General features: G+C 46.9%; 1 protein-coding gene across 1 annotated transcript in view; it reads right to left on the reverse strand.

The window, feature by feature from the left end:
- LOC139051797 (nose resistant to fluoxetine protein 6-like) overlaps positions 1–26,035 on the reverse strand; it is a 76,144-nt gene extending 50,109 nt beyond the window's left edge. Inside the window, exons 1-8 of the mRNA XM_070528787.1 lie at positions 25,795–26,035; positions 25,483–25,684; positions 24,941–25,092; positions 24,156–24,367; positions 22,080–22,125; positions 10,260–10,344; positions 4,978–5,069; positions 3,390–3,569 (exon numbers count right to left, since the gene is read on the reverse strand). Of these exons, the coding sequence (XP_070384888.1) occupies positions 3,390–3,569; positions 4,978–5,069; positions 10,260–10,344; positions 22,080–22,125; positions 24,156–24,367; positions 24,941–25,092; positions 25,483–25,684; positions 25,795–26,035 (1,210 nt within the window). The remainder of the gene's footprint in view (positions 1–3,389; positions 3,570–4,977; positions 5,070–10,259; positions 10,345–22,079; positions 22,126–24,155; positions 24,368–24,940; positions 25,093–25,482; positions 25,685–25,794) is intronic.
- Between the last annotated feature and the right edge of the window lie 211 nt (positions 26,036–26,246).

Below are 26,246 nucleotides of genomic sequence, written 5' to 3' on the forward strand. Positions count from 1 at the left end.
CACTCAGTCCTCCCTCGATCCCAAGGTGAGGGAAGCGTTCGACCAGGCATCGTAAACAAGCCGCCTCTCTGCGGGAGGGACACACACACACTTCCGCACAGGTTCACCGCCCCCACAGACGTCAGACGGTCTTCGCAGAGCTCGGGGCTTACGTCAGGATAGGCGCATCATATTCCCTGAGCTGACCCCCGAAGCGCGGCCGCCGGTGCTCCATTGTCTCGCGTCTTGAAAGGCGCGTGGGAAGGGGCCTCCGAAGACGTTCCCTCCGGACCTCCCTTGCTCACGGCCGACCGGGCGGGCGGTGGCGTATCTGCGCCGTGTGAGGGGGAGGCGCGATTAAACTCCTTCAATCATTTAAAAGCACCGTCAGGCTTTGATCCAGCCGACAACGCCTGCGATAGGCTGATCGGTGACATGTGACCTTGCTCCACCCCTTTGCCGCCAGGAAAGTTTCTGCGCGCCGGGCGAAGTGCACGCGTTTCGCCTGTTGTGCTATGCACATCGCTGCGATAATTTCGTTCCGGGAAGGCCGAAATGCCTTGTTGCTGTACGATTGGGTGCCGAAACCGGACGAACGATGGCAAGAAGTTATTTTGCATCGCGCGCGGCAACCAGAACCTAACCAGACGAAAAGTATGGTTACTCAGAATTGCACGGACGGACTTTGAACCGTCGGTAACAGCACGACTACGCGAGGCAAGTAACATACAACGATACAAAGGTACGATAGAAAATATGCACGTGCGTGTTTCGAGCGGTGATAGTATTTCACTCGCGTACATGAATGTTGAGGGCCGAAGTTTGTGAAGATTATTTATTTTAGTTCGCTGTGAGCCCGCTGAATAGATCGGTATGACCTAGGATGCGAAGGACCGAAATGCCTTGTTGCTGTGCGGATGGGTGCCGAGATCAGATGGAGGCCGACAAGGAGTTATTTTTCATCCCGCGCAGCAAACAAAACCTAACCAGAAGGTAATTCTGGTTGCACAGAAATGGACGGAAAGCCTGAACTGTCGGTAACTGCACGACTATGCGAGGAAAGTAACGTAGAGCGATACGAAGGTGCGAGCGAAAGTATACACCTGTGTGTGCAATGCGCAAATCGCAAATCCTGGCGCCGATCGGATAGCGGCAGTCCGATGCGCTGCAGCCACTCCACTCATCAGCTGCCTTGCATAGGGACACGATGTCACAGCTTGACATATTGATAGTCGCTGCGTTTGCATCGCTGCGTTTGCAGCCCACAACGCAACAAGGGTGAATCATGGCGCTCGCGAAAAATCTGAGACCGACCCTGACCGCCGAGCTCTCGTCAACATGGAGCAGGATGTAATACAAGCAGACGACACTTGCTGAGTGTCGGAAGTGCTTAAGTGTAGTGAGAAATTCTTCCCGTGTATTCCCCTTCTGTTACTTTCTTTTTATAGAAGCAAATTAACATTGGAACTATTGCGAACAACATTTGTTCACCATAAAGGTGGAAAAATAATGAATGGCGTGCCCTGGGCAGCCAATCGGATTGCTCGTCCTACAAGCATCATTCGGCCAATCTACGTCAAATGGTTAGGAAAGCTGAAAATTCAGCCGAGCTGTGTGCTGCGATCGGTAGCGATGTACATTTTTAAAACCTTATAATAAATTAGACGATTTACGCGGACCACTTAGATGCGTCAGTTAATGATCAGAAGGACCTACTCTAACGACTCAGTAGGTTTGTGCAATATCGTCAAAATTGTTTAAGGGTCCCTTTAAACCTTCTCGTGGCAAAGCTATATCTTGTGAGAAAAAAAAAATAACCTCAGCTTAAAATTAACGTACCCTCTGCAACATGCGTTCTGGCGCTCTCTAGGTACTAAGCTGGTCCGGCACGTGTGTAACTTGCTGTAGCTTCACTTTCAGTTCGAACAAGATGAAGCGAGGTGCGGGTCGTAAATTAGCGTGCTAGCCTCACAGCCGACGCAGTGACAATGCCAATATCTAGAATAACTATGAAAAATCATGACGATAAGAACAGATGAAACGGATGTTGGGAGACAGTATTCCACAATGCAAGCACATGTCCCTGTCATCAATTGCCGAAAGAACAGACCGCATTCGGTGAACCCTGAGGGTCCCGCCTATCGCAAGCCAAGTACGTCCGACCACTCAGAGTCTCTCCGCGGCAATTTCACTGCAAATAAATAAGTTTTCACCACCAACACCTACTTTAATCTAGGCCGACCTCAACTCTTGGAGGACCACTGAATGTAGAAGTGCCATAAAGAACGATTCCGTGAATCGAAGCTGCAAACATAATGGGCAATTCACTGGAAAAAGAACCAGCATTTTACTGCAGTGTGTGAGCATGTCGACGTAGACAGGCATCTGAATTTTTTCCAAACGACGCTTCGATCTGTATCGACAATCCTTGGCTTTGCCAGCATGGTTTCCGTCACAACGTACATTCCTGACTTTTCATTCAGTATAGAGAAAATTAGCAACGTGTTTTCGTTCGTTTATTTTTTCACCTCATGGTGTGGACCTAAATGTGGTAAGGTGAAAGCCATCTGCCTCGCAGCACAAAAGAAAAGTTTGCTCCATTGTTTCCACCATATAGAGGCCGCGGGTTGATGTAAAGTGTCGGTTGTGCCCAAACCACATCCTTGAATCAAAGCAGACTCTGGACTCTCTTACACACTTTTTCTAAATAAAAAGTATCAACCCGTATCGCAGAATATATTGACACGTGTACTTATATTTATCGGGCGACCACGTTTCGCCGCCTAACAAATCTTATCGCACAGCGCGGGACGCGCCTGTGTGTATCCGAAGTTCCGGGAAAGTTATCGATGATTCTATCCGCTGTCTGTTGTCGCCTAACCTGGTGTTATCTGATTTCATCGCGTGACGCGAATAGTATAGAACTTTGTGGAAGGCACGCGGGTACCTACGATTAGTCTAGAACATTCGATGACTACTGTACAAAAGCGGACGCGCTGGACCCGCTGATCAGATTTTCGACGATCGCCGACCGTGTTCGCCGCTATCGTTGAGCTATAAGTGTAGCCTCTTTTGTGGGCAGAGGTTCGCCCAATAAAAGCTAGTTTTTGCCTTTCACAGTATTTCTACTGTGTTCTTTGACGTCACGACCACGTGACAATGTGGTATGCATTCATACCAGCCTGGATAAGAATGGCTGGCACGCTCGTTACTCGGTGCTTTCAGGGCCGCATTCCCAAACATTTCTAACCCTTTAATTGCTCGTATTAGCAATTCTAACCAATCTTGATGCTGAACACCTACAACCGAAAAGGTTTGTTAATTAGGCCCCAGCTTATCACAGAAAGTTCAACGAATAGCCTCAATATAGAAATAAGCTCTTCATCAAATCATCCAAGATGCGAACTCACAAATTACTGGGTCGAGAGCCATAGAGGAATGTCCCAGCACGATCCACAGGATACTGAAGAAACGTAGGCCATGCACGAAGCGGTACTTGTACGAGTCCGACTTGCGGTCCCGATTCAAAGCAAGCAGGACACGCGTGTTTCTGGGCATCGAAAACGCCGTCAGCAAGATGCGCAGCGTGGCTGGTGTGGATAAACAACAAGAAATGCAGTTTCTGAGCAATAGTTCCTGCTGTGGATGTAAACAACGTGAAAGAAATTTCAGTCTCAATTTTTTGCGATTTGTGTGTGCTGCTCGGTGTCATCACTCTTCTGACTGAGCTCTTTGACTTCCCGGCAGTAGAAAGGCACAAATTCTCTGTATGAAAATAACTTGACCCGTAATCACACACACGAAAAGAAACATTCTTACGCTGAAACTCTTTGGGACAGCAGGTGCCAGCAAATAGTGATATCGGACCCTAACATCAAATTAAATTTTGGTGTTTTACCTGCCAACACCACGATAAGAATATTAGGGACACCGTACTAGGAAACCCTGAAATAATTTTGACCACCTGGGGTTCTACAACGTGCACCCAATGCACGGCACACGGTGGTCTTTGCATTTCGTCCACATCGATATGCAGCCGCCGCGGCCCGGATTTGATACCACGACCCCGGACATAGCAGAGCAACGCCAAAGCCACTATGCCACCACAGTGGATATGTCGGACACAATGTAAGCGAAGGCCAGTAGCAAACAGCACGTATACGAAAGAAAATCTTTGTCTTCATTACACATGGTAACTAGGCATTTTATTTGAAGCTAGGGTGTGTCTGTGTGCTGCGGTAGACCATAAGTGCGGTGAGGCTTAACCGAAGCTTGCAGGGCCCGGATAACTATGGCGTTAATGTAACTGCACCTCATCTGCGCATCAGTTTACTTCGTCTGTGTGTGTGTGTCCGCATGCATGTATGAGCATGCGGATTAATGATTAATGAATAACGATTAATGATTGAACTTGAACAACTATATTTTTTTAAAGAGCAGGAACTCGTGAGAAATGTATGAGTCAGAAGCACACTTGTAGATGGACTTTGGAGCAGTGAAATTTAATTCTTTTTTTATGCAGAACGTGTCTCCGTACTAAGCTTTATCTTTTTCTTGTAGTGTCATCTCATATAGCGCGAAGTGCATGGTCAAGTGGCGAACTTCCAGAAACATTTTTCAGCGCACATCTCCTAATTCCTTTCTCTTCCTCGGAATCAGTCTTGATGAAACAAATGCCAGCAGCCGATCCAACACTCTATGCTTTCCTTAACGAGTGCCGCGGCCCTTTACGATATTTCAAACATGTATTTTATTTATATATGATTTTCTTTATTGTACACTGGATATGAACATATAATTCAAGGTTTTTGCATGCCTGATGTTTATATTTTATTATTATTATTATTCTTTTGTTGTTAGACGCTGGAAGAGCAGTCATCTGAAGTGTCAAGCCGCAAATTTATGTCACGATGCAAGCAATAAATTGAAACAAATCGTGCAATAATGTTATCCGTGCTGCAATACGGTGGTCATTTAAACACATCATGCAAAACTCACTTCGTGGTGCCGGCTTCTCTCCTCTCCGGGAGCAACAGACGTCGATGATGGTGCTCACCACTGTGAAGAATATCACAACTCCCAGAAAGCAGCTGCAATATGAATGAATGCGTCAAGCGCTGCACGTAAGGCCACTCACTGTATAGGCCTGTGGGAGCTGGTGAGTGGCGTGAGGAATATACCTTTCGAGCTCTGAGAGTAAGCCGTACACTCTTTCACGGAATAATTATAGCATACAGGAAACTCGGATGCTTCGATGGGTTCCAGCGGGCTAACACACCTGCGTTAGGCAGTATAGAAGATGTTGTTATCACTGAATCTGGAAAGTCCAATGAGCTCACATTGTAGATGTGCTAATTGAACGCGTGTAAAGGACAAGTGTGCTCTACATCGGTATCCCATTTTTCCGACGTGACAAGGACATTGGCTCAAAGCTCGTTATGCGAAATTTTTTTTGCTTTAGTTAGCACTTTCGTGACCGCGGGAATATCATTAGTTTTTGGGTGGTCAAGGAAATAATTGTTTTTTCCTGCCTCAAAAAATGCTTGATGCTAAAATGTATTGTATCAAATTGTAGAGTAACGCAATTATCTTTCCGCGTGTCTTAATTTCAAACTACACATTAAAACAGTATTAGGAAGTTATTTAGAAAACAGGAAATTGGAACAAGAATGAAAAAGATCGATAGAAACATCCATGCTGCTCTGGGCTAAAGGAAGACAAAAGAATCGAAATCTTGCATGTTTAACACGAGCGCCACATGCAATCATGCTCCATATTGCGCTCCGTACGCACCACATTTCTTTCGATACATGGGAAAACATTGGCCCGAGTGAGCACGATGCCGAGGTCCACTGCCGACCGTCTTACGCGCAGAAAACGCCACTCCCTGGGCGCTCGCCGGCCGTTAATTCTTTTGTGCGGTACCGGCCGAACGACGCTGCCGCCCTGCAGACAAGAACTGCGGCCTTTAGAACACGCCGGATATACTTACGGCGAATTCGGCATATCGCACCGGTTCGCCCCGGTGTGCTCCGGTGCCATTTGCCGAATTCGCCATTAGACCAATGCGCGGCAGCGATGAAGCGGTACAGGAAGCGAAAATCCCGGCGGGTGCCTGTTGACGTTCCGGGGCGGTCTGACGTCGTACGTACTGAATTCTCACGAATCGAAGTCGTCTTCCAAGTCTGCGCTACTACCATGCTCCGGAAGTTCGAGCCCATTTGCATCGGAATACGCCAAAATTCGCCGTTTCCGCGGAACACCGGCGCGCGACGTCGACGCCATCTTGAAAACTACGAGCGCTCGTCACCCCGACTGCGATGGCGCTTTAATAATCTCCGCGCGGTAGAAAACAGAAACATAAAAACAAAACCGATAAAAATAGTTTCGTTTTAACCCATTATAGGTACCGCTAGCTATCCAAAAGCGCTCGAAGAGTCGCAAAATTCGAAACCATCGTTAACATGCTATCGATGGGAATAGGTGCGGTCACGAAAGTATTCGACGCGAAAATTTACTACTATTGTGTTTGTACTGTCCGTCTATTTGCTAATTTGGCCTAATAAATTTGAGACAATGTTCCTGTTCAGCGCGAAGTTCTGGAAATGTTCGTTGGGATGTGTGTGAAGTTTTGACACACAATGACGCACTCTTTGCAAACGGCCTCCAAATGAAAATAACGTCATCGTCATCATCATCATCATCACCAGCAGCAGCAGCCTGTTTTGTGTCCTCTGCAGGACGAAGGCTTCTCCCTGCGTTCTCCAATGACCCCTGTCGTGCGCCAACCGATTCCAACTAGCGCCCGCGAATTTCCCAATTTCGTCGCTCCACCTATCTTTTGCCGTCCTCGACTGCATTTCCTTTCTCTTGGTACCCTTTCTGTAAACCTAATGCTCCAACGGTTATCTAACCGGTGCATAGCATGACCTGCCCAGCTCCATTTCTTTCTCTTGATGTCAATTATAATATCGTCTATACCCGTTTTCTCCCTGATCCAAACCGCTCTCTTTTTGTCTCTTAACGTTATGCCTAGCCATATTCGTTCCGTAGCTCTTTGCGCGGTCCTTAACTTGTGCTCAAGCTTCTTTGTCAGTCTCCAAGTCTCTGCCCCACATGTCAGCACTGGTAAAATGCACTGATTGTACACCTTCTTTTTCAGTGATGATGGTAAGCTTCCAGTCAGGAGCTGACAATGTCTGCCGTATGCGAGCCAACCCGTCTTTATTCTTCTATGAATTTCCTTCTTTTGATCAGCGTTCCCTGTGATTAATTGACCTAGGTAAATGTACTCCTTCACAGACTCTAGAGGCTGACTGGCGATCCTGAACTCTTAATCCTTTGCCCGGCTATTCAACATTATCTTTGTCTTCTGCCTATTAATCTTCAACCCGATCCCTACACTTTCTCTATTTAGGTCCTCAATCATTCGTAGTAACTCGTCTGGATTGTTGCTGAATAGAAGAATGTCATCGTTAAATCGAACGTTTCTGAGGTATTCACCGTCCATCCTTACTCCTAAGCCTTCAAAGTTTAATAGCTCCAATATTTCTTCCAAGCACGCAGTGAACAACATTGGAGAGGTTGTGTCTCATTGTCTAACCCCTTTCTTTATCGGTATCTTCTTGCTTAACTTCGTAGAATTAAGGTAGCTGTAGAACCTCTGTAGATATTTGCCAAGGTATTTACGTAAGCGTTCTGCCGCCTCTATGACTGCTGGTGTCTCTACTGAATCAAACGCCTTTTCGTAATATCTAAAATCCATATAGAGATGCTTATTGTACTCTACGGATTCCTCGATAACCTGAATAATGACATGGGTGTGATCCATTGTAGAGTATCCCTTCCTGAAGCCAGCTTGTTCCCTTGGTTGATTAAGGTTCAGTGTTGCCCTGATTCTATTCGAGATTATTTTAGTAAATATTTTATGTAATACTGGGAGTAAGCTAACGGTCCTATTATTTTTCAATTCTTCAACGTCTCCCTTTTTGTGGATAAGAATATTTGCATTCTTCCAGTTTTCTGGGACCCTTTCAGTCGATAGACACTTCGTATAAAGAGCCGCCAGTTTTCCAAGCATTATGTCTCCTCCATCTTTGATTAAATCGACTGTTATTCCATCTTCACCTGCCGCTCTTCCTCGTTTCGTGTCTTGCAAGGCCTTACTGACCTCGTCACTAGTTATAGGTGGAGTTTCTGTATCCTGTTCATTACCGCTTCTAATGGAGTTATCCTGACCTCTCTGGGTATTGTACATGTCAGTATGGAATTCTTCCGCTTCTTTTACTATATAACATCGAGATTGCTGATGATATTCCACTGCTTATCTTTCAGTGCATACATCTTGGTTTGTCCTATGCCAAGTTTATTTCTCACGGATTTCAGGCAGCGTCAATTTTTACGGCTTCTTCACTCTTTCTCACGTTAGAGTTTCGAATATCACTTCTTTTCGCCTTTTTGATCAGTTTTGACAGTTCCGCCAGTTCTATCTTATCTCTTGAGTTGGACACTTTCATTCTTTGTCGTTTCTTTATTAGGTAGTTTGTTACTAGGGAGAGCTTGCCTTCTGGTTGCCTTGGTGCCTCGCCTCCCACTTCCATTGCTGCATCTGAAGCCAGCCTTGTTAGGGTTTCATTCATTAGCTATGTGTCATCATCATTTCTCTGTTCTAAGGCAGCTAATTTTTTTGTAAGTACCAGCCTGAATTTATCTGCTTTTACCCTTATTGCCTCTAGGTTGATCTATTTCTTCTTGACCAATTTTACTCTTTCTCTCTTTAAACTTAGGTGAATACCAGCGCTCACTAACCTATGATCACTGCTCTTTACTCTACCTATAGCTTCTACATCCTGCACTATGCTGGCATCAGCAGAATGTATGAAATCAATTTCATTTCGTGTTTAACCATTAGGGCTTTTCCAGGTCCACTTTCTGTCGCTACGCCTCCTGAAACAGTCGTGTTCATTTTTCGAAGCTTATTCCTTTCTGCGAATTCTATCATCTCTCCTCAGGCGTTCCTAGAATCGACGCCGTGATCGCCTATCGCTTCTTCACCAGCGTGCTTTTCCCTCACTTTTGAACTGAAGTCGCCCATTACTACTGTTTACTGAGTTTGCAGTTTTTTCATCGCTAATTCAACGTCATCGTAAAACTGATCTACTTTATCATCATCGTGACTGAATGTTGTAGCGTAGGCTTGTGATACCTTTAATCTATACCTCCTATTAGGTTAATTACGACTACAGCTACCCTCTCATTATTGCTGCAGAATTCATCAATGTTTCCGGCTATGTCCTTAAGGATTAGGAATCCCAGCCCGTATTGCTTCTTATCTATGAGACCTCCATAGCAGAGGAGATGTCCGTTATTCAGCAATGTACAAGCCTCAGCAATTCTTCTAATCTCCCTAAGGCGGATGATATCCCAAACAATATATCTGATAGTTCCTCAAAGAGTTCTGCTAAGGCAGCCTCACTCGAGAGGGTTCGAGTGTTAAACGTTGCAAGGGTCAGTTCCCATTGGCGGCCTGTCCGGACCCAGAGATTCTCAGCACCCTGTGCTGCGTTACAGGTCTGACCACCGCCTTGGTCAGGTGCTCCGCAGCTGCTGGGGACTGAGGGCCATTGGGTAATTGAGTGAGTATGCCGTCCATATCAATTAGAGCAATATGGCAGGCCTGTTTCGCTATTCTGCTGCATTCGGTTCGTTATATCATCATTAAATGCAGAATGTCGTGCTTCTTCAGCGGCTTGTCCTTACTAAAGAATGACACAGCTGCCTCGCCTGTGGAAACGATGAATGCACTTTTCACGGAATCAAATGAAATTCAGTAGCTCGTTCGAGTTATTATACCTACATTTCTTTTGTGTATTGAGTACACCTACCATACGTTAAGTAATCTGTGTTCATCTGGATTGCCCAATATTCATTTATGATCCACAAGGAAGCAGCGTTTTCCCAACACGCAACGCGACTTGTAGGCATGGCATGATCAGCGAGGGCCGACCGATGTGTGCAGTGAAGGCGCATGCGGGCTTCAGTGGTTGTACTCGCATAAGTGAAAGCTTGACAACCTGTTAGGAACTCATTCGGCAGATAGACTCGGGAAAAAGCTGCACACTGCAAAGATTGCACTTCTGTTCACTTCAAGAGGCAGTGCAATTTTTGTTTCCGTGTGTGTGGCAGTTTCTCCGTGAGAGGAATTTCTTGCATAAGTTTTGAACTATGACACTTTGATGCACCTATTCGACATCACAACATAAAATTCTGCTATGACTTACATAAACACCAGCTGGACCTGGGTGACTTCTTTCGGCTCGTTGGTCGTGCAGTCGCTCACAATAGCCTTGGCTACTCCTTCAGTGACTGCAAGAGTGGACAGGGTTTCTTTAATGCGAGAGCACCAAATGGCACATTAAGCGAATAAGTCCGTGTCTGTTGTCTGGAGCAGTGAAAGGCCGTCTAAATTCCCGTTAGCTGCGACGCCACATCCCGAGCGAGCCTCGACAGAGCAGACCGCGGGAAAGGAAACACCTGCGGTCGCGATAGCGTGCAGGTGCTGCGTTAGAGAAGAGGGAATCGCCGCGACGCCACGTCACTCTCTCTCTCGCAAGCTTTAATTACTACCGCGTTCCTTGCCGGCGCAAGTTCTCGCTTGCGTTCGAACTAGGACTCGGTAATCGCTATAAAGAAATAAACGTTAAACAAACTAAAGCAACGTTAGCTGTAGTAAGTGTCGAATCTTGGACCGAACACACGGAATTGGGGTCTTACGAACTGGGCTACGCTTTTTTTCTTGTTTATTGCAGTGGTACAATAATCAACCACGTAATGCCAAACACACATGTTGCAGTTGTTTCATATGTGACAAACATTCCATGCGGGGCACCCAATCAGGTACACGCTTTTGCGCTTTTTCTATTTCCATAAATGAAATGAGAGGCTAGCGGAAGTACTCTATAGCGGGACGAGCATCAACATCTGCATGGCGAACAGCCCTGCGTGACGCCCAAATGCTGTGCAAAGTCAATAACACCACAATATCCTAAGGAAAACCATCCTTGTTGTCAACCGTTAGGTACCTTATTCCCGGTGCCTCCAAAAGGAAATACTTCATTAAAGGGAAGCTGAAACACTTTTTCGAAAATACATGAGTTCCCTGCGGCATTCTGCAGTTCTTAGACCATTGAACACGAATATCTAGTTTAAACAGGGCTGAAACAAACGCAAGCGGCTGTTTTTTGCAAGACAACGCGCGCCAGCGGCTCTAGGCATCGCGCGAACGCCGCTGTTGCCCGTGATTGGTCGAGATGGCTGTGACGTCCTTCACGGGGATCACCGGTCGCCGCCGCCGTTTCAGAGCGTAGCACGCCGTTCTGGTCTGGCTTCACAGATGAGTTGTAAGCATTATGGAACGTTCTCGCGGTCTCGGACAGCTTGTATTTTCGCCTTATGCTATGTTCAGACTACGTTCGTAAGGCGCCGATTTTTCGTAATATACGTAAGCGGAAGCGCAACAAGCGTATGCGTCTAGTTCAGACTGCGAACGTAAAGGTACCAACGTGCGCAATTCTCGCAAAAATCGTGGGTGAGAGTGTTAAAGGGTCGGCAACATTTACGACTGTTATGTTACGACCGCTGCGACACAGCCAATGACCGATAAGCTTTCGGCTTTCAACAACCGGTGACGACACTTCCGTCCTCCCGTCTGCAGACAGCTCCGGGCGCGGGAAGTGCCATTCCGCCATTCCGTGCGCACGATTGGCTGTGTTCGTGAAAATTTTTGCAGTGCGCCTTGCGAGACTGTTTTCAGTTCATCTGGTTTATCCGCCGAGGAAATCGATGGCCGCAGATGCGTGCTCAGAACTTCGATGAGTGGTCTCATTAGGTTTTCAAGGAAGCGGAACTGCTGAGGCGATATGCGCATGATGTTATGAAACATCGCAGCGTCACCAACTCGGAGCTTGGCGAAAAGGTTGTGAAAATCGCCGTCCACGGCCCTGTCGAAAAATACTTGCCGCACCCAAACCCTTCTGCGTCGCCTTCGTCGTCTTTGGGCGATTGAATACATGACTATAAGTTTGTTTTGAGCGTGAATTTCTTCGATCTCGGCCAGCGCTCGCATGTTGGCAGGAGCCATATTGGACCGCTGGTGACGTCGATTCTGCAGCTCCAAATTTGATTGGCCTGTTGTAAAAGCCGTAATTTAAGCAGCAGTAAATGTGAACAAAGGTGCCGGCTTAACTGCCGTAACGTTTTTTACAGCCGTTACGTTCGATACGCCAAAAGAGCTGTTACGCGCGTTACGACCGTAGTGTGAACATAGCATTACATGTTCGAACCGACAGCCGTTACAGAAAACTATGGCAGCAACGACGATGTTGAGTGTGCCAAAGAGAGAAGTGGTTCTTGTGGGGAAGGAGAAAAGGCTAGCGCTATTTGCTGCAATCCATGCGGGAGCACGGCTCAGCACCAGCAGGGTGGAGGGGATGGGGTTAAAAGAGAGAGAGAGAGTAGGAGGTGGAAAGGTAGAGGGTCGTAGCGATGGAAGCGAAGTAGTGGCCGATCAGGAAGCCCGAGGTGGTGGGATGGCCAACAGCGAGAACGATATGTGCACCTTCTCGCGCATTTGAAATATTAGCTGGTACATATGTTTTTTTTTTCATGTAGCTGCACGTTGCAATTATAGGAGACAAAACGCGCTAAAGTGTCACTGGGAACTTGCTGCTGAAGGAATGCCGAAGCACTAACTTCTCATTAGATCGTAAAGACCGGTGCAATTCCGCGATGTCAAGCACCTTGCCGCTGCTTGTCTAAAGTTCGGTGGTTTTTTGCGTGTTGATACGCGATCGCGAACATAAGTACCGCGTTTCAAAGCGCGCCCATACAGTGCTGCGAGGTACAGTCATGAAAGTTGCTCATCATACACATCCAGATCGAGATGGCCAGAGGCATTATATGTGCAATATTCAGACTATGGTTCGACGACTTTTCTATTGTGGCTCGATCAAGAATCGGTATGCATGCTGCATGCTATTGTTGACATACAGATATTAGGCAGTTTTAGCACCGCCGTGTGATAAACACGGTAACGTTACCGTAACTGCAACCGTACCTCAAATGTCGCTAGGCAAGCCTAGCAACGCTAGCAACAACGCGTTTACGCATTGGTCGTAAGGCTATCCGGCTACGCTAAAACTGCGTTAACAGACGTTCACGGCTGCAAATGTTCGCATTTCTAGAGTGAATCAATGTGGGCACCGGAACACCGGAATTGGAATACCGATTACCTGCATCGTTGTCAAGCTCCGATGATAGTCACTGTCGCGGAAATGGTCCGAGCACAGCACAGTTGATTTCTTCGGCACGAAATTCTCTCTCCTCACCACACGGACCCACTGCGCTGCAAGCTTCTTGTCCTTTGGGAACATGTGACACACAACATCATCTCACCTGCGTGTGTTCGCACAGCCGAATGCTGCACAGAACGAGGGCATGTTGTGTGCCCTTGGCTGTAGGCACTCACGCAGCACTGAAATGAAGCACAGTTCACGAAAGTCGCAAAAGAAAGCAAACGTCAGCGGCGGCAGATCTCTCGTAGCGTCGTTTAGCAAAGCGCAGGACGGGAAGAAACACGCCAGCACATGCCAGCACGCCGGTCCGCCGGCATGCTCCCCGGGATTGACGTCACTCTCGCGGGTTCTCTCCTCCGGCTGCCTCCTCACCCGGCACTCCGGGAAGCGACGGGGGCGTGTCCGCGGGGGTTGGATTTAGAAAGAAATTTCCGCCCCTTATAATAACAAAGCGAAAAAAAATGAGTACCGTAAATTATTAGGTCTGTTCTTCCCAACCCTAGCAATTCATGAAATTGAAAACCGTTTCAGCTTCCCTTTAAGGTCCTTTGCAGGAAATCCCGGAAGAACACGTCATGTCAGCATTCCAGTGACATGTTCAATCGTTTCTGGTTTGTGGCACAATGTAACAGTGGTCATACGCAGAACGAAGAAGCCCTTTTCAGAAAGCCATGTCTTAACTGGCAAAACGCCTGCATTTAGGTTAAAGAAAGTTTTCACCCCCCGGACGCACAGCCATGCTTTTTACACGTTTCAGCACTTTTCGCCAAGTTCCTCAAGAGAATTGAGATCGGTGCAATGAAATTAGGAGAAAAAGATTATAAATACTTATACAATTTTGGGGGGGATACGGTGCTTAAAATTTCAAAAGAAAATCGTGCCTTCAGGAAGCGACACGACTCAACAGCTTCTTTGAGGTAACCCTTTAGTCGACCTTCCATTTTACTGGAAGAGATGACAAACTGAGGCGAAGCATTGGCCAGTCATACTTGGCAAACTGTGCGCAAGAAAGGATCCTGTACATCCCGAAGGTATAAAAAACGATCTACGAGCTGTCTCACAAATAAATGCGATAAACTCAAGGCCCCCTGGCATACACGCCGAAAAAGGTTTGTCCGACTTTTTCGTTCCCATGTTGATCCCCGTATAAACACGGCAAAAACCCGATGAAATCTTTGCACATTCGTTAGAGAATAGTGGAGCACTCACAACACGTACCATAATTTACTAATGAAAAAGAAATTGCGAACTGTAGCACGAGCAGAAATATACAAATCTTTGCCCTTCCATTTTTATGTTTTTTCTCGGTTTTCGTCTGTCTGTCTCCGCCAGTAAGGATCGCTGTGGAGCCCCCCCCCCCCCCCGAAACTTTTTCGTGCTGTGAATGTCATCATCATCGTCATCAGCCTAGTTAAGCCCACTGCAGGGCAAAGGCCCCGCCCATACTTCTCCAACTACCCCGGTCATGTACTAATTGTGGCCATGTTGTCCCTGCAAACGTCTTAATGTCATCCGCCCACCTTCTTGCCGCCCCCTGCTACGCTTCCCTTCGCTTGGAATCCAGTCCGTAACCCTTAGTGATCATCGGTTATCTTTCCTCCTCATTACATGTCCGGCCCATGCCCATTTCTTTTTCTTGATTTCAACTAAGATGTCATTTACCCGCGTTTGTTGCCTCACCCAATCTGCTCTTTTCTTATCCCTTAACGTTACACCCATCATTCTTCTTTCCATAGCTCTTTGCGTCATCCTCAATTTTCATAACCATTCAGAACCATTTCATAAGCCTCCAGGTTTCTGCCCCGTAGGTGAGTACTGGTAAGACACAGCTATTATACACATATCTCTTGAGGGGTAATGGCAACCTGCTGTTCATGATTTGAGAATGCCTGCCAAACGCCCCCCAACCCATTCTTTTTCTTCTGGTTATTTCAGTCTCATGATCCGGATCCGTGGTCACTACCTGCCCTAAGTAGATGTATTCCCTTACCACTTCCAGTGCCTAGCTACCTATCGTAAACTGCTGTTCTCTTCCGAGACTGTTAAGCAATACTTTAGTTTTCTGCAGATTAATTTTTAGACCCACCCTTCTGCTTTGCCTCTCCAGGTCACTGAGCATGCATTGCAATTGGTCTCCTGAGTTACTAAGCAATGCAATATCATCAGCGAATCGCAAGTTGCTAAGGTATTCTCCATCAACTTTTATCCCCAATTCTTCCCACTCCAGGTCTCTAAATACCTCCTGTAAACATGCTGTGAATAGCATTGTAGAGATCGTATCTCCCTGTCTGACGCCTTTTTTATTGGGATTTTGTTGCTTTCTTTGTGGAGGACTACGGTTGCTGTGGAGCCGCTATAGATATCTTCCAGTATTTTTACATATGGCTCATCTGCACCCTGATTGCGTAATGCCTCCATGACTGCTGAGGTTTCGACTGAATCAAACGCTTTCTCGTAGTCAATGAAAGCTATATATAAGGGTTGGTTATATTCTGCACATTTCTCTATCACTTGATTGATAGTGGGAATATGGTCTATTGTTGAGTAGCCTTTACGGAATCCTGCCTGGTCCTTTGGTTGACAGAAGTCTAAGGTGTTCCTGATTCTGTTTGCGATTACCTTAGTAAATACTTTGCAGGCAACGGACAGTAATCTAATCGGTCTAAAATTTTCCAAGTCTTTGGCGTCCCCTTTCTTATGGATCAGGATTATGTTATCGTTCTTCCAAGATTCCGGTAGGCTCGAGGTTATGAGGCATTGCGTATAAAGGGTGGCCAGTTTCTCTAGAACAATCTGACCACCATCGTTCAACAAATCTGTTGTTACCTGATCCTCCCCAGCTGCCTTCCCCCTTTCCAAAGCTCCTCAGGCTTTCTTTACTTCTTCTGGCGTTACCTGTTGGATTTTGAATTCCTCTAGGCTATTCTCTCTTCTACTATCATCGTGGGTGCCACTGGCACTGTATAAATCTCTATAGAACTCCTCAGTCACTTGAACTATCTCATCCATATTAGCAACGATATTGCCGGCTTTGTCTCTTAACGCACACATCTGATTCTTGCCTATTCCTAGTTTCTTCTTCACTGTTTTTAGGCTTCCTCCGTTCCTGAGAGCCTGTTCAGTTTTATCCATATTATAGTTCCTGATGTCCGCTGTCTTAGGCTTGTTGATTAACTTAGAAAGTTCTGCCAGTTCTATTCTAGCTGTAGGGCTAGAGGCTTTCATACATTGGCGTTTCTTGATGAGATCTTTCGTCTCCTGCGATAGCTTACTGGTTTCCTGTCTAACGGCGTTACCACCGACTTCTATTCCGCACTCCTTAATGATGCCCATGAGATTGTCGTTCATTGCTTCAACACTAAGGCCCTCTTCCTGAGTTAAAGCCGAATACCCGTTTTGTAGCTTGATCTCGAATTCCTCTAGTTTCCCTCTTACCGCTAACTCATTGATTGGCTTCTTGTGTATCAGTTTCTTCCGTTCCCTCCTCAAGTCTAGGCTAATTCGAGTTCTTACCATCCTATGGTCACTGCAGCGTACCTTGCCGAGCACGTCTACATCTTGTATGATGCCAGGGTTCGCGCAGAGTATGAAGTCGATTTCATTTCTAGTCTCACCATTCGGGCTCCTCCATGTCCACTTTCGACTAACCCGCTTGCGGAAAAAGGTATTCATTATCCGCATATTATTCTGTTCTGCAAACTCTACTATTAAATCTCCTCTGCTATTCCTAGAGCCTATGCCATATTCCCCTACGGACTTGTCTCCAGCCTGCTTCTTGCCTACCCTGGCATTGAAGTCGTCCATCAATATAGTGTATTTTGTTTTGACTTTACCCATCGCCGATTCCACGTCTTCATAAAAGCTTTCGACTTCCTGGTCATCATGACTGCATGTAGGGGCATAGACGTGTACCACCTTCAATTTGTACCTCTTATTAAGTTTCACAACAAGAACTGCCACCCTGTCGTTAATGCTATAGAATTCCTGTATGTTACTAGCCATTTTCTTATTAATCAGGAATCCGACTCCTACTTCTCGTCTCTCCGCTAAGCCCCGGTAGCACAGTACGTGCCCGCTTTTTACCACTGTATATGCTTCTTCTGTCCTCCTAACCTCACTGAGCCCTATTATATCCCATTTCCTACCCTCTAATTCCTCCAATAACACTGCTAGACTCGCCTCACTAGATAACGTTCTAACGTTAAACGTTGCCAGGTTCAGATTCCAATGGCGGCCTGTCCGTCAATGTACCGCCGACCAAAGCAAGCCCCGGTGCCGGAAATCGTTCAGGATTTTGTCTAGAATGTCTTTTTCATGCTCGAAAAGACATTTCACCGCGAAATTTGCAAACTCCGGCTGGATTTCGTGGCAACGCCCAGGCAGCGGGAGTCACATAACACAAGCAGCCCCATCCGAACACAAAGGTTCAATGGCGTTTTGATGACAAACGAGCTCACCGCGGCATCTCGCGGAGGCCGCGGAATCTACGGAGCGCATAGATATATATTCCGAAACTTTATGGGTATAAATCTCATAAACTTTAGATGTGAAAGGTGCATTCACATTTCCAGAGTAGTGCTTTAGATTTTCAATTCCAGAACCTTGTGGGTGTAATGGCGTTAAAAACATTTGACGCCAAAGGTGCATTGCCTTTTCTAAAGTCAATTGCATTGGAACATACAACGCGACAAGCCAAATCAGCACACTAATAAACAAGTTGACTAGGCGCGCAGCGAGGTCCGATGAGACGAACCGTTGTGGTGGTTCATTCGTGCCGTCATGTCACATAAAAATATCAATTTTTTTTTCACCTATACGCCAAAGCATCCAGGTTAACACACTAAAGCCAGCCAAGGTAACTGCGTTCTTATTTCTTTTTCCCCCTTTGACTCTTATTCGCGAGAACACATTGAGCGTCTTCAATTTTTCGGTCGCGCTGCCCTACCCGCGGGCTGCCAGAGGCAGCCAGAGCGCATACGTTTATCTCGTGTTGCCCTGACCACCGCGCGGCGCACTTCGGTGCGTGTTCGGTCTGCTCTGGCCAAGTGGATTTTCGCCTGGCAGAGTTTTAGACGCTTTCTGGCTAGCAGACGAAAAACAGAAACAGTGGTCGCTCGCCGCCATCACTGTGGGGAGTCAACGGATTGCACCGCGTTCGCTTGAGGACAACCTCTCCGGAAAGTCTTGGCTCGCCGGTGTACGATACCGAGCAGTATGCGTATGGTTTTCTGTCGACGAAGCGTCTCAAATTTTTTTCGGTATTCCTTCGGTAGCCACATTAGGTGCGCGAAGAAGGCATTCAATTGGGGCCAACATATATTCCTTGGGTTTTTTTAATTTCGGTGCCCCGCCCCACTAAAGGAAAAAAATACATTGTTGCGGCGCAGCGAATTGTTGCACGGTGAAAGTTCGATTTTGTTACTTCTTCCTTTGCGGAAAGAAATGGGCCACGGGACGCTTCAGTTGCCGGATACTGATTACATTATTGCGATAGCAATTATATGGACACTCCAAGCGCATTCCTGCTGTCACCGTCGCCCTCATGTTTCGTATAAAGTCCAAGGGCGATAACATCGTTACCGAGCGCCGCATGCTGTATGTGCGAGTGAAAGCGTACGTGAAGGGGGGGGGGGGGGCTGGAATGGGTGAGACAACGATGGTGACTCAGTTTTGTGTGCGCAAAGGAGAAAAGTGGAGAACAAGCTAGTCATGTTCCGTCGCGTGCGATACATCGGGGGGAGTGAATGGAATGGGGGCGGTTTCTAGGATTCTGTGAATCTGTGATTGCGCAACATGTTTATTTGCTTCGTTTGACGCATTATACACCGTGACTTTTTCTTAGTACGTACATTTATTGCAAACTTATGCGTGTATTTAAACTTCTTGTTGGGAGATTTCGTGTATACGTGCAGTGAACTTTGTTTCCAGTGGCACTTTTTTGCCCTTTATCAAGCTCTATCTTCGCATTTGTATATCTCATTGCATCTTCACATTTCTAATGTACGAGGGCTAGTCAAATGAAAGTGAGCCTACCCACCCCACGCAATAATGGTTCGGTTCATTATCTGCGAGGTATATGCGTAGAAGAGAGGGATGTCTCATTTACAAAAGTGACACGCAGGTGTGAGGATAAAGGTTCTGTAATGCTCTCATACATTCGGTTGAACATGGTTGCGTGACATATTGGAAACTCCAAAAGTTGAACAGCGTGGTGCCGTGAAGTTTTTGACTGCTGAAGGTATTCCGTAAAAAGAAATTAGTCGCCGTATGGCTGCCATGTACGTTGAACATCGTATTTCACTGGCCACTGTGAAGCGTCGGAGAGAGTGGTTCAAAGCAAGACGTAAAAGATGCAAAGACGATCCAAGACGGGACTAAAGCCATCGTGAAATCACCCTTGACAAAATTGCAAAAGCTGATGATATGATGACACAAGAACGGAGGATAAGCATCGATGAAGTGGCAGAGCGTCCGCACATCAGTCACAATTCGGTTCCCGCCATAATTCATGAACGTCTTTGTCATCGGCTTTTGTGTGTGCAATGGACGCCCAATATTATGAACCACCGCCAGAAGACGGAGAAGTTTGGCGCTGCCTTGAATAATCTGATCCGGTATCACAATAACGGTGACGACTTTTTGTCTGCAATTGTGATTGGGGACGAACCATGGTGCCACTACTACGAGGCTGAAACACGACGGCAAGGCTTACAGTGGAAACATTCAAATTCACCACGCCCAAAGAACGCAAAGGCCATCATTTCTGCCGGAAAGGTGTTGTTGAATTTTTTTTTCGATCGTCATGGACCATTACGGATAGAATTCGCTAAGTCTTGAGAGACTATCAATTGTTTTCGATACTGTGAAACGCCGGAACGGCTGTGTGTTGCAATCAAGAAAAAACGATGTGGGAAATTTACGAATGGGGTCATCTTGTTCCACGACAATTCCCGTCCCCACATCGCTGATGAATTTAATGCAAAACTGGCAACGTTCAAGTGGGAAACACTGCAACATCCGCTACACAGCCCAGCTGTCGCCTTGCGACATCCACATTTTGGGCAACCGAAAAAAAAAACAGCTCAAAGGAACCCCATTCGTGTCGGACGATGACGTGAAAGAGTCAGTTGCAGACTTTTTGAAGCAGCAGCCCAAGGAATTTTATGAGACCGGAATCACGCGACTCCTTAGTCAATGGGACAAATGTCTAAATGCTCATGGAGACTACTTTTAAATAAAGGACCCCGTTTGTCATATATTCGATCTGGCTCACTTTCATTTGACTCGCCTTCGTATACTTTGCAGAACTCCTGCTTTTTAGACGTGCTCTCTGTTGCGACTATAATTTCGGTGTAATTACTCACGATACACGACCGGTGACAACTGCTCCTGCGTAATACATTGGATGAAAGCCAGCGTCGTTGATATTTTGCACTGGCCGTTGCATACGTACATGAATGTAAACACGGTTCTTGAGTGACAAAGTTTCATTAACATATTTGTCCTCAACTTGTTCATTTCATGGCCTTTACATTTTTCATATCAGCGGCATGCACTGCTTTGCTGGTTTCGAACTGATATAGTTCTAAAGTTCGTGTGATATTTTCTTACCTTATTAAATAGACAGAAAACATGGAAGCATTGATATCAGTTATTCTGAACACAATTTTCGGCACATACGAGTACATTCTTTTATGAAGAATGATATATTTTACTTGTTTTTACGGTGCGTAGCGTTCAAGAATTCGTTTGCAGCATTTTTGGCAATGGCAATGCATTTGTTATTTATGTATTTGATTCCTCGCCAAATTGTTGAAGAGGAATCTTTAGCTCGGCCCCACTCCGACGCGGCCTATTTCAATACATGTAAAACGCAGAAACGTTTTTCTGAGATAACCTCTGGATCGCTTTTAATGAAACTTGTTGCATTTGAGACAGAAAGTTAAATTGTAGTGTCTGTTGGAAGCGAAATTTCGATTGAGGACCTGAATTTTGTTTGAAACATTTCGAAAAATTTGAAAGTTCGAAAAAAATAGGAGCACGACGTTTGCAAACAGCTCTGCATCAAGAACTGATATCGCGGTTCTGTCAACGGCATCTATTATAACAGTCAAAGCGGACAAATTTGGTATGTCAATTTGTATCTTACGCGAATTGGTTACGTTGTGTACAAAGGTTCTGCAAAAGCCGCGTTTCCATAATACTAAATTTTTTAGATTCATGTGTAACATACCAATTGTGTCCGCTGTAGATGTGCTATTAGATGAAGTTCACAGAATTGTGATATGTTTTTTCATTGTTGAGTTACAGAGTTCTAAACTAGATAGCTTCATTTCTAAAAATTTGCTAGTTTGGCCAATTTTTAATAAAATATTTACGACCTACATGAAACATTCGAAACCAGCAGTCACTAGAATTCCCTCCCCCCCCCCCCAATTTTTTCTTTTATATGCAACAAACTTCGTCAAATTTGGTGCAGTGGTAGCCGAGAAAAACTAATCCACTGCACTTCCGCTTACCTCACAAAAGTGTTTTAGAACGGTGTTAACCTCGGCAATACTTTCGAGATTTGAACAAAAAACAGCTATATCGTATTCATAGGCCAGAACGCGTGCGTCACATGCATGAACCTTGAAGCCACTAGTTGTACTGCGGTTTGTAATAAGGCAAAAGCTGATGATGATGAAAAACAGGCTGATGATGATGATGGTGATGATGGTGATTGGCCTGAGTGGAGACCACCCTCACCCTTGCTATCAGACCCAGTCGGTGTAGAGTGGGGAGGGGGGCTGGACTGAAATGGAAAAAAGCGAAATGTTTGAGGTTTGAGGTTTATTTATTGATTTCTTTCTGTACATCAACAGAAATCGAAGCAAAAGCAAAAGGCTATGCAGCCTGACAGAGGCTTTTGATGCTGTATACCCGCCCCGTGGCAATTTTACTCCATCGTCATGGTTCATTAGAACCGTGCGTGCGTGGTTAGGGATTCTGGGTCCGGTGTCAACAAATCAAGAGCCGAATGGACAATGCTAATCACACGCAACAGTTCGGGATTTGCCAGAAGGCTGGCAGGTTTTGTAACAGTGCGGATACGGAATTTCGTGAGCGATAACTTCGTTTATTCGACGCGTGGTTCGTTCATGTGGATTCCCGTTTGCGGGCTAAGTTAAGCCAAGTTAAACGTAGCATGAACTTTAAAAATATTCTTGGGTGTTACATGCTAAAACCACAATGTTTTTATTATCGGAACGTGTCTGCCGTGGCCGGGATTCGATCCCGCGACCTCGTGCTTAGCAGCAGCCCAACACTGTAGCCACTAGGCAACCACGGCGGCTTATATATTTACAGCGTATTAGCAATTGGCAGGAGTGCGAAGCACAAAGAAAAAGCTAGATCTACATTGGAATATTGCATACTCGTAGTAGTCGACATTGCTGTATTTATGTATAAGCGGCTTTTATATTGTTACCCAGCTGAGCCCAGTACTCCAGCTAACATGAAAGCCATATCGAGTTTCACTGGTTCGCATCTGTGGGACCAGTGTTACACATTACCCTTGAGACTGTAATGCATCGAGCTCTCTCAAAACATCGCCTTCCGAGACAGTTCATTCATAGATGAGGTTTAACGTCCGAAAGCAACACTGTGACGCTTTAACGGATGACGTGGTGGAGGACTTTGCTCCCTGGCGTTCTTTATAACGTGCGCCTACACCTAACCACAAGAGCGTCCTCGCATTCCGCCACCAGCACCATTGTGGCGAGTGCAAGGCAGCAGTACATACGGGATGGGTCGATAGTAAAAACACTTGCGATAACAGGCCGTCCGGATTGCTTCGGTGTGTTTATTGACACCATTGGGCCCGTCTCAGGGTAGGAAATGTTCATGGCTTTAGAGGTTCCATCGTCCACACATGTTGCCGGCTCAAAGCTTGCTTCGGCACTTGACAATGGCCACAGCGACTGGCGATATTGTACAGTGCTCGCGGAATGAAACGCGACAGGGAGCATATACTAGATCCCTGCATATATGCAAAGTACTCGAAAGTACCATGTCATCTCAATAGGAATCTGGACACCGACGGTGACGGGGACTCCGGTCTAAATGTACGCGCCAAAATTACGTTCATGTGATACGAACTGATAAGGGTGCAAACTGAAGTATGAGCATTAGTTAGCCATAAATTGACGCGTTTCATTCCGTGAGCACTGTATGTGTGAGTTGCGATAAAGCTCCACGAAAAACGTTGAGAGCGTAAGTTACAGTAGCGACATGGCCATGACGTAGCGCATGCTTAACTCAAGCACCTTCAAACCGGTGACCTTTCAGTTCATAGCATATCTTTCCCGTGCTCTACGAGTGCTAAAGGTAGCATGTAAAAGGTGCTAAAGGTGTAAAAGGTGCTAAAGGTGTACACGTAAGAGAGTTTATACACAACTTATATGCTCTTCTTCGTTGTCGTTTTCTTTGGTTCTAGGAAGGTAGTCGGGCGTCTTAGTCGCAAGTATTCTGTAAGTGGATACAACCAGGCATCATTGTGAAATTTCAGTAAGGTTCTGTAGTTGCAGTCCATTCGAGCGCCTGTGCTCAAGTCAACCAAAAATCTAGCCCCTCATTCCTGCCTTTATCCTTTTGGCTCAACGGCAGGCTACTTCGTGGTACGTTTTGCTCTGTTTCGCTAATACTAATTTTTCGCTCTTCGCTTTTCATAGAGAGTATCATGCAAGCAATGGAGAAGTTTCTGTGGTCTGTGACTCCTCTTCTTCAAGTGACATTCTATTGATACACGCGCCACCCAGTTGCAACAAACTCTGGCCAGCTCACCCGCTCGTGGGCCATGATGAAGTTAGGCAGCATCTCGTCAAAGAATGAGGTGTCATTGGCCATCTTGACGTAGACGTTGCAGTACTGGCCGCGCGCCACTTCGCCGCCGTTCCGGTCACGGGCCACGGTCTCGATGCACTCGTCGAAGGAACCCAGGTCGGACCACGTGCCCTGGAACAGCCCCGTCGGGTACTTGGCGCTTGCGTCGATCACTGCGAGGGAAGACGCACCATGGTCGGCCGGTTGGTATCACACAATTCATCTAGAAACCCAAATGCAACTGCACGTTGCTAAATGAGAAAACAAGAACAAGGCATACCCAGGCATGTGGTCCGCCTATTGACCCCAATAAAGCAAAATTGACATGTTAACAACGATGGCGTGGTGGGCTAGTTGGTAAAGCGTCTAAAAGGGTTAGCAGTGCACACGGACGGCGGCAGAGAGAAGAACAAGACAAAGCACTAATTGTAGCTCTGTGTCCTGTTGTTCTTCACTCAGTCTCCGTCTTTGTGCGCTGCTAACCCTTTAAGATGAAAACTTCATTCTTTTACCCATGCAAGTCACTCAATGCCCTTAATTTCAAACAATAGGTAACACTCTCTCAGAGAAACGTAGCAAGGTGGTCTGGGATATGACGCAAATTCACTCTAACAAAATAGCTTTACACAGAAGAACGCTACCAACCATGCGAAATCAAATACGCGCCGAGTTGGCATACGTTCCAGGAATGCCGACGGCTCATGGACGGGTAACATGTCGCGTTTGCTCACAACGATGACGCGTACCTAGTGGGGGTACTGGTGGGCTTGCGGCATGTGTCACATCTTGGCCCTGAAGCAGTACTGCAACATACCACGACGTTTGGTTTTCTTTCCCTTTTCTGATGGCGCAGTATGCGGTAACTTCTTCCTCCTTCACTTTGTTTACCTCGTTGTGTCTGCCGGGATAAGACGGGCGCGAGGATGACGGCTGGAGGAGAGGCTGTTCATGCATTGACTAGTTAACACGAATGAAGCGCAAGAAGGAACATTTGCGTGGAACGCGTATTTTCGCGATAAATCGCAAGAAAAGTTCAGGGCTCTCTACCAAATAATTTGCATAAAATATTTGTTTTTCGGCTATCCCCAGTTGATAAAGACGAGCTTGGGCTCGTGTTCTCGCGCGATCACGCGATCTAGCGTGCTCACGCGCTCCGCGTGGTAAAAGACGAAAGGGAACGAAAGGACACGTCAGCGGCCAGAGCAGCAGCAGCCACCGCAGCGGATGGCCCCGTTCTACAACGCCATGCAGGGCAGCGCTCCCGTCTCGAAAGATGTCATCCACCCACGAGCACCACATGCGGCCAGCCGTCGTCGGGGCCGGCGAGAAGAGCGCGGTGGCCCGCGCGCCCAGCATCCATCGGGCACCCGGGCTCCTTGGAGCAACGGCGGACTCCATCGAGCTGTTCCGGCGACGCGAGGTGGTCCACTGGCGCAGGAGGCCACGCGGCCTCTCCAGCGCGGACGTCACCGCCAGGAGCGAGCTCGGCGCTACGCGGAAGGTCAACGGGTGCCGCTGCAGGAGGCCTCGCACCGGGCCTCGCTTCTCCGCCGAGTGCTAAGCGGACAAGCGGCGGCGTCATCGGCGAGCGGGCACGTGCCGTGTGCATGAACAACGGGAGCACCGGGACGTCGCTCGGGCCGAGGGGGCGTCGCTCCTGTTGCTCGCCTGCGCCCCGGGCCTCCTACTGGCGGCGAGCCCAGTGCACCCGTCCGCGGCGCCCCCCGGATTATGCTCTCCATCACACCGGGGGTGCCTCTGCCGATGACCTGTCCGCGCTGGCACAGCTCGCCGCAGCCCCAGCCTGCCCGGGCCACGATGCAGCAGCGGTGGGGCCTCATCCGCCGGGCCAGAGGGCGACGTCACGGGCCCTGTTGAATCGCTCGGCTCGCACGACGCGGGCTTGGGGTGTCGGTGCTGCCGTCCTGCAGCACCAGCACCCCGATGTTTTTTGCGAAGGCTGCGCTGACTAACTTTTTTGCAGCGTGTTCTTGTGTGATTTTGTGTGTTTCAATTTTTCTTTATTTCAAATTGTACATAAAATGAAATCTA

This window comes from Dermacentor albipictus, unplaced genomic scaffold (genome assembly GCF_038994185.2).
Source record: "Dermacentor albipictus isolate Rhodes 1998 colony unplaced genomic scaffold, USDA_Dalb.pri_finalv2 scaffold_14, whole genome shotgun sequence".
Taxonomy (NCBI): Eukaryota; Metazoa; Arthropoda; class Arachnida; order Ixodida; family Ixodidae; genus Dermacentor; species Dermacentor albipictus.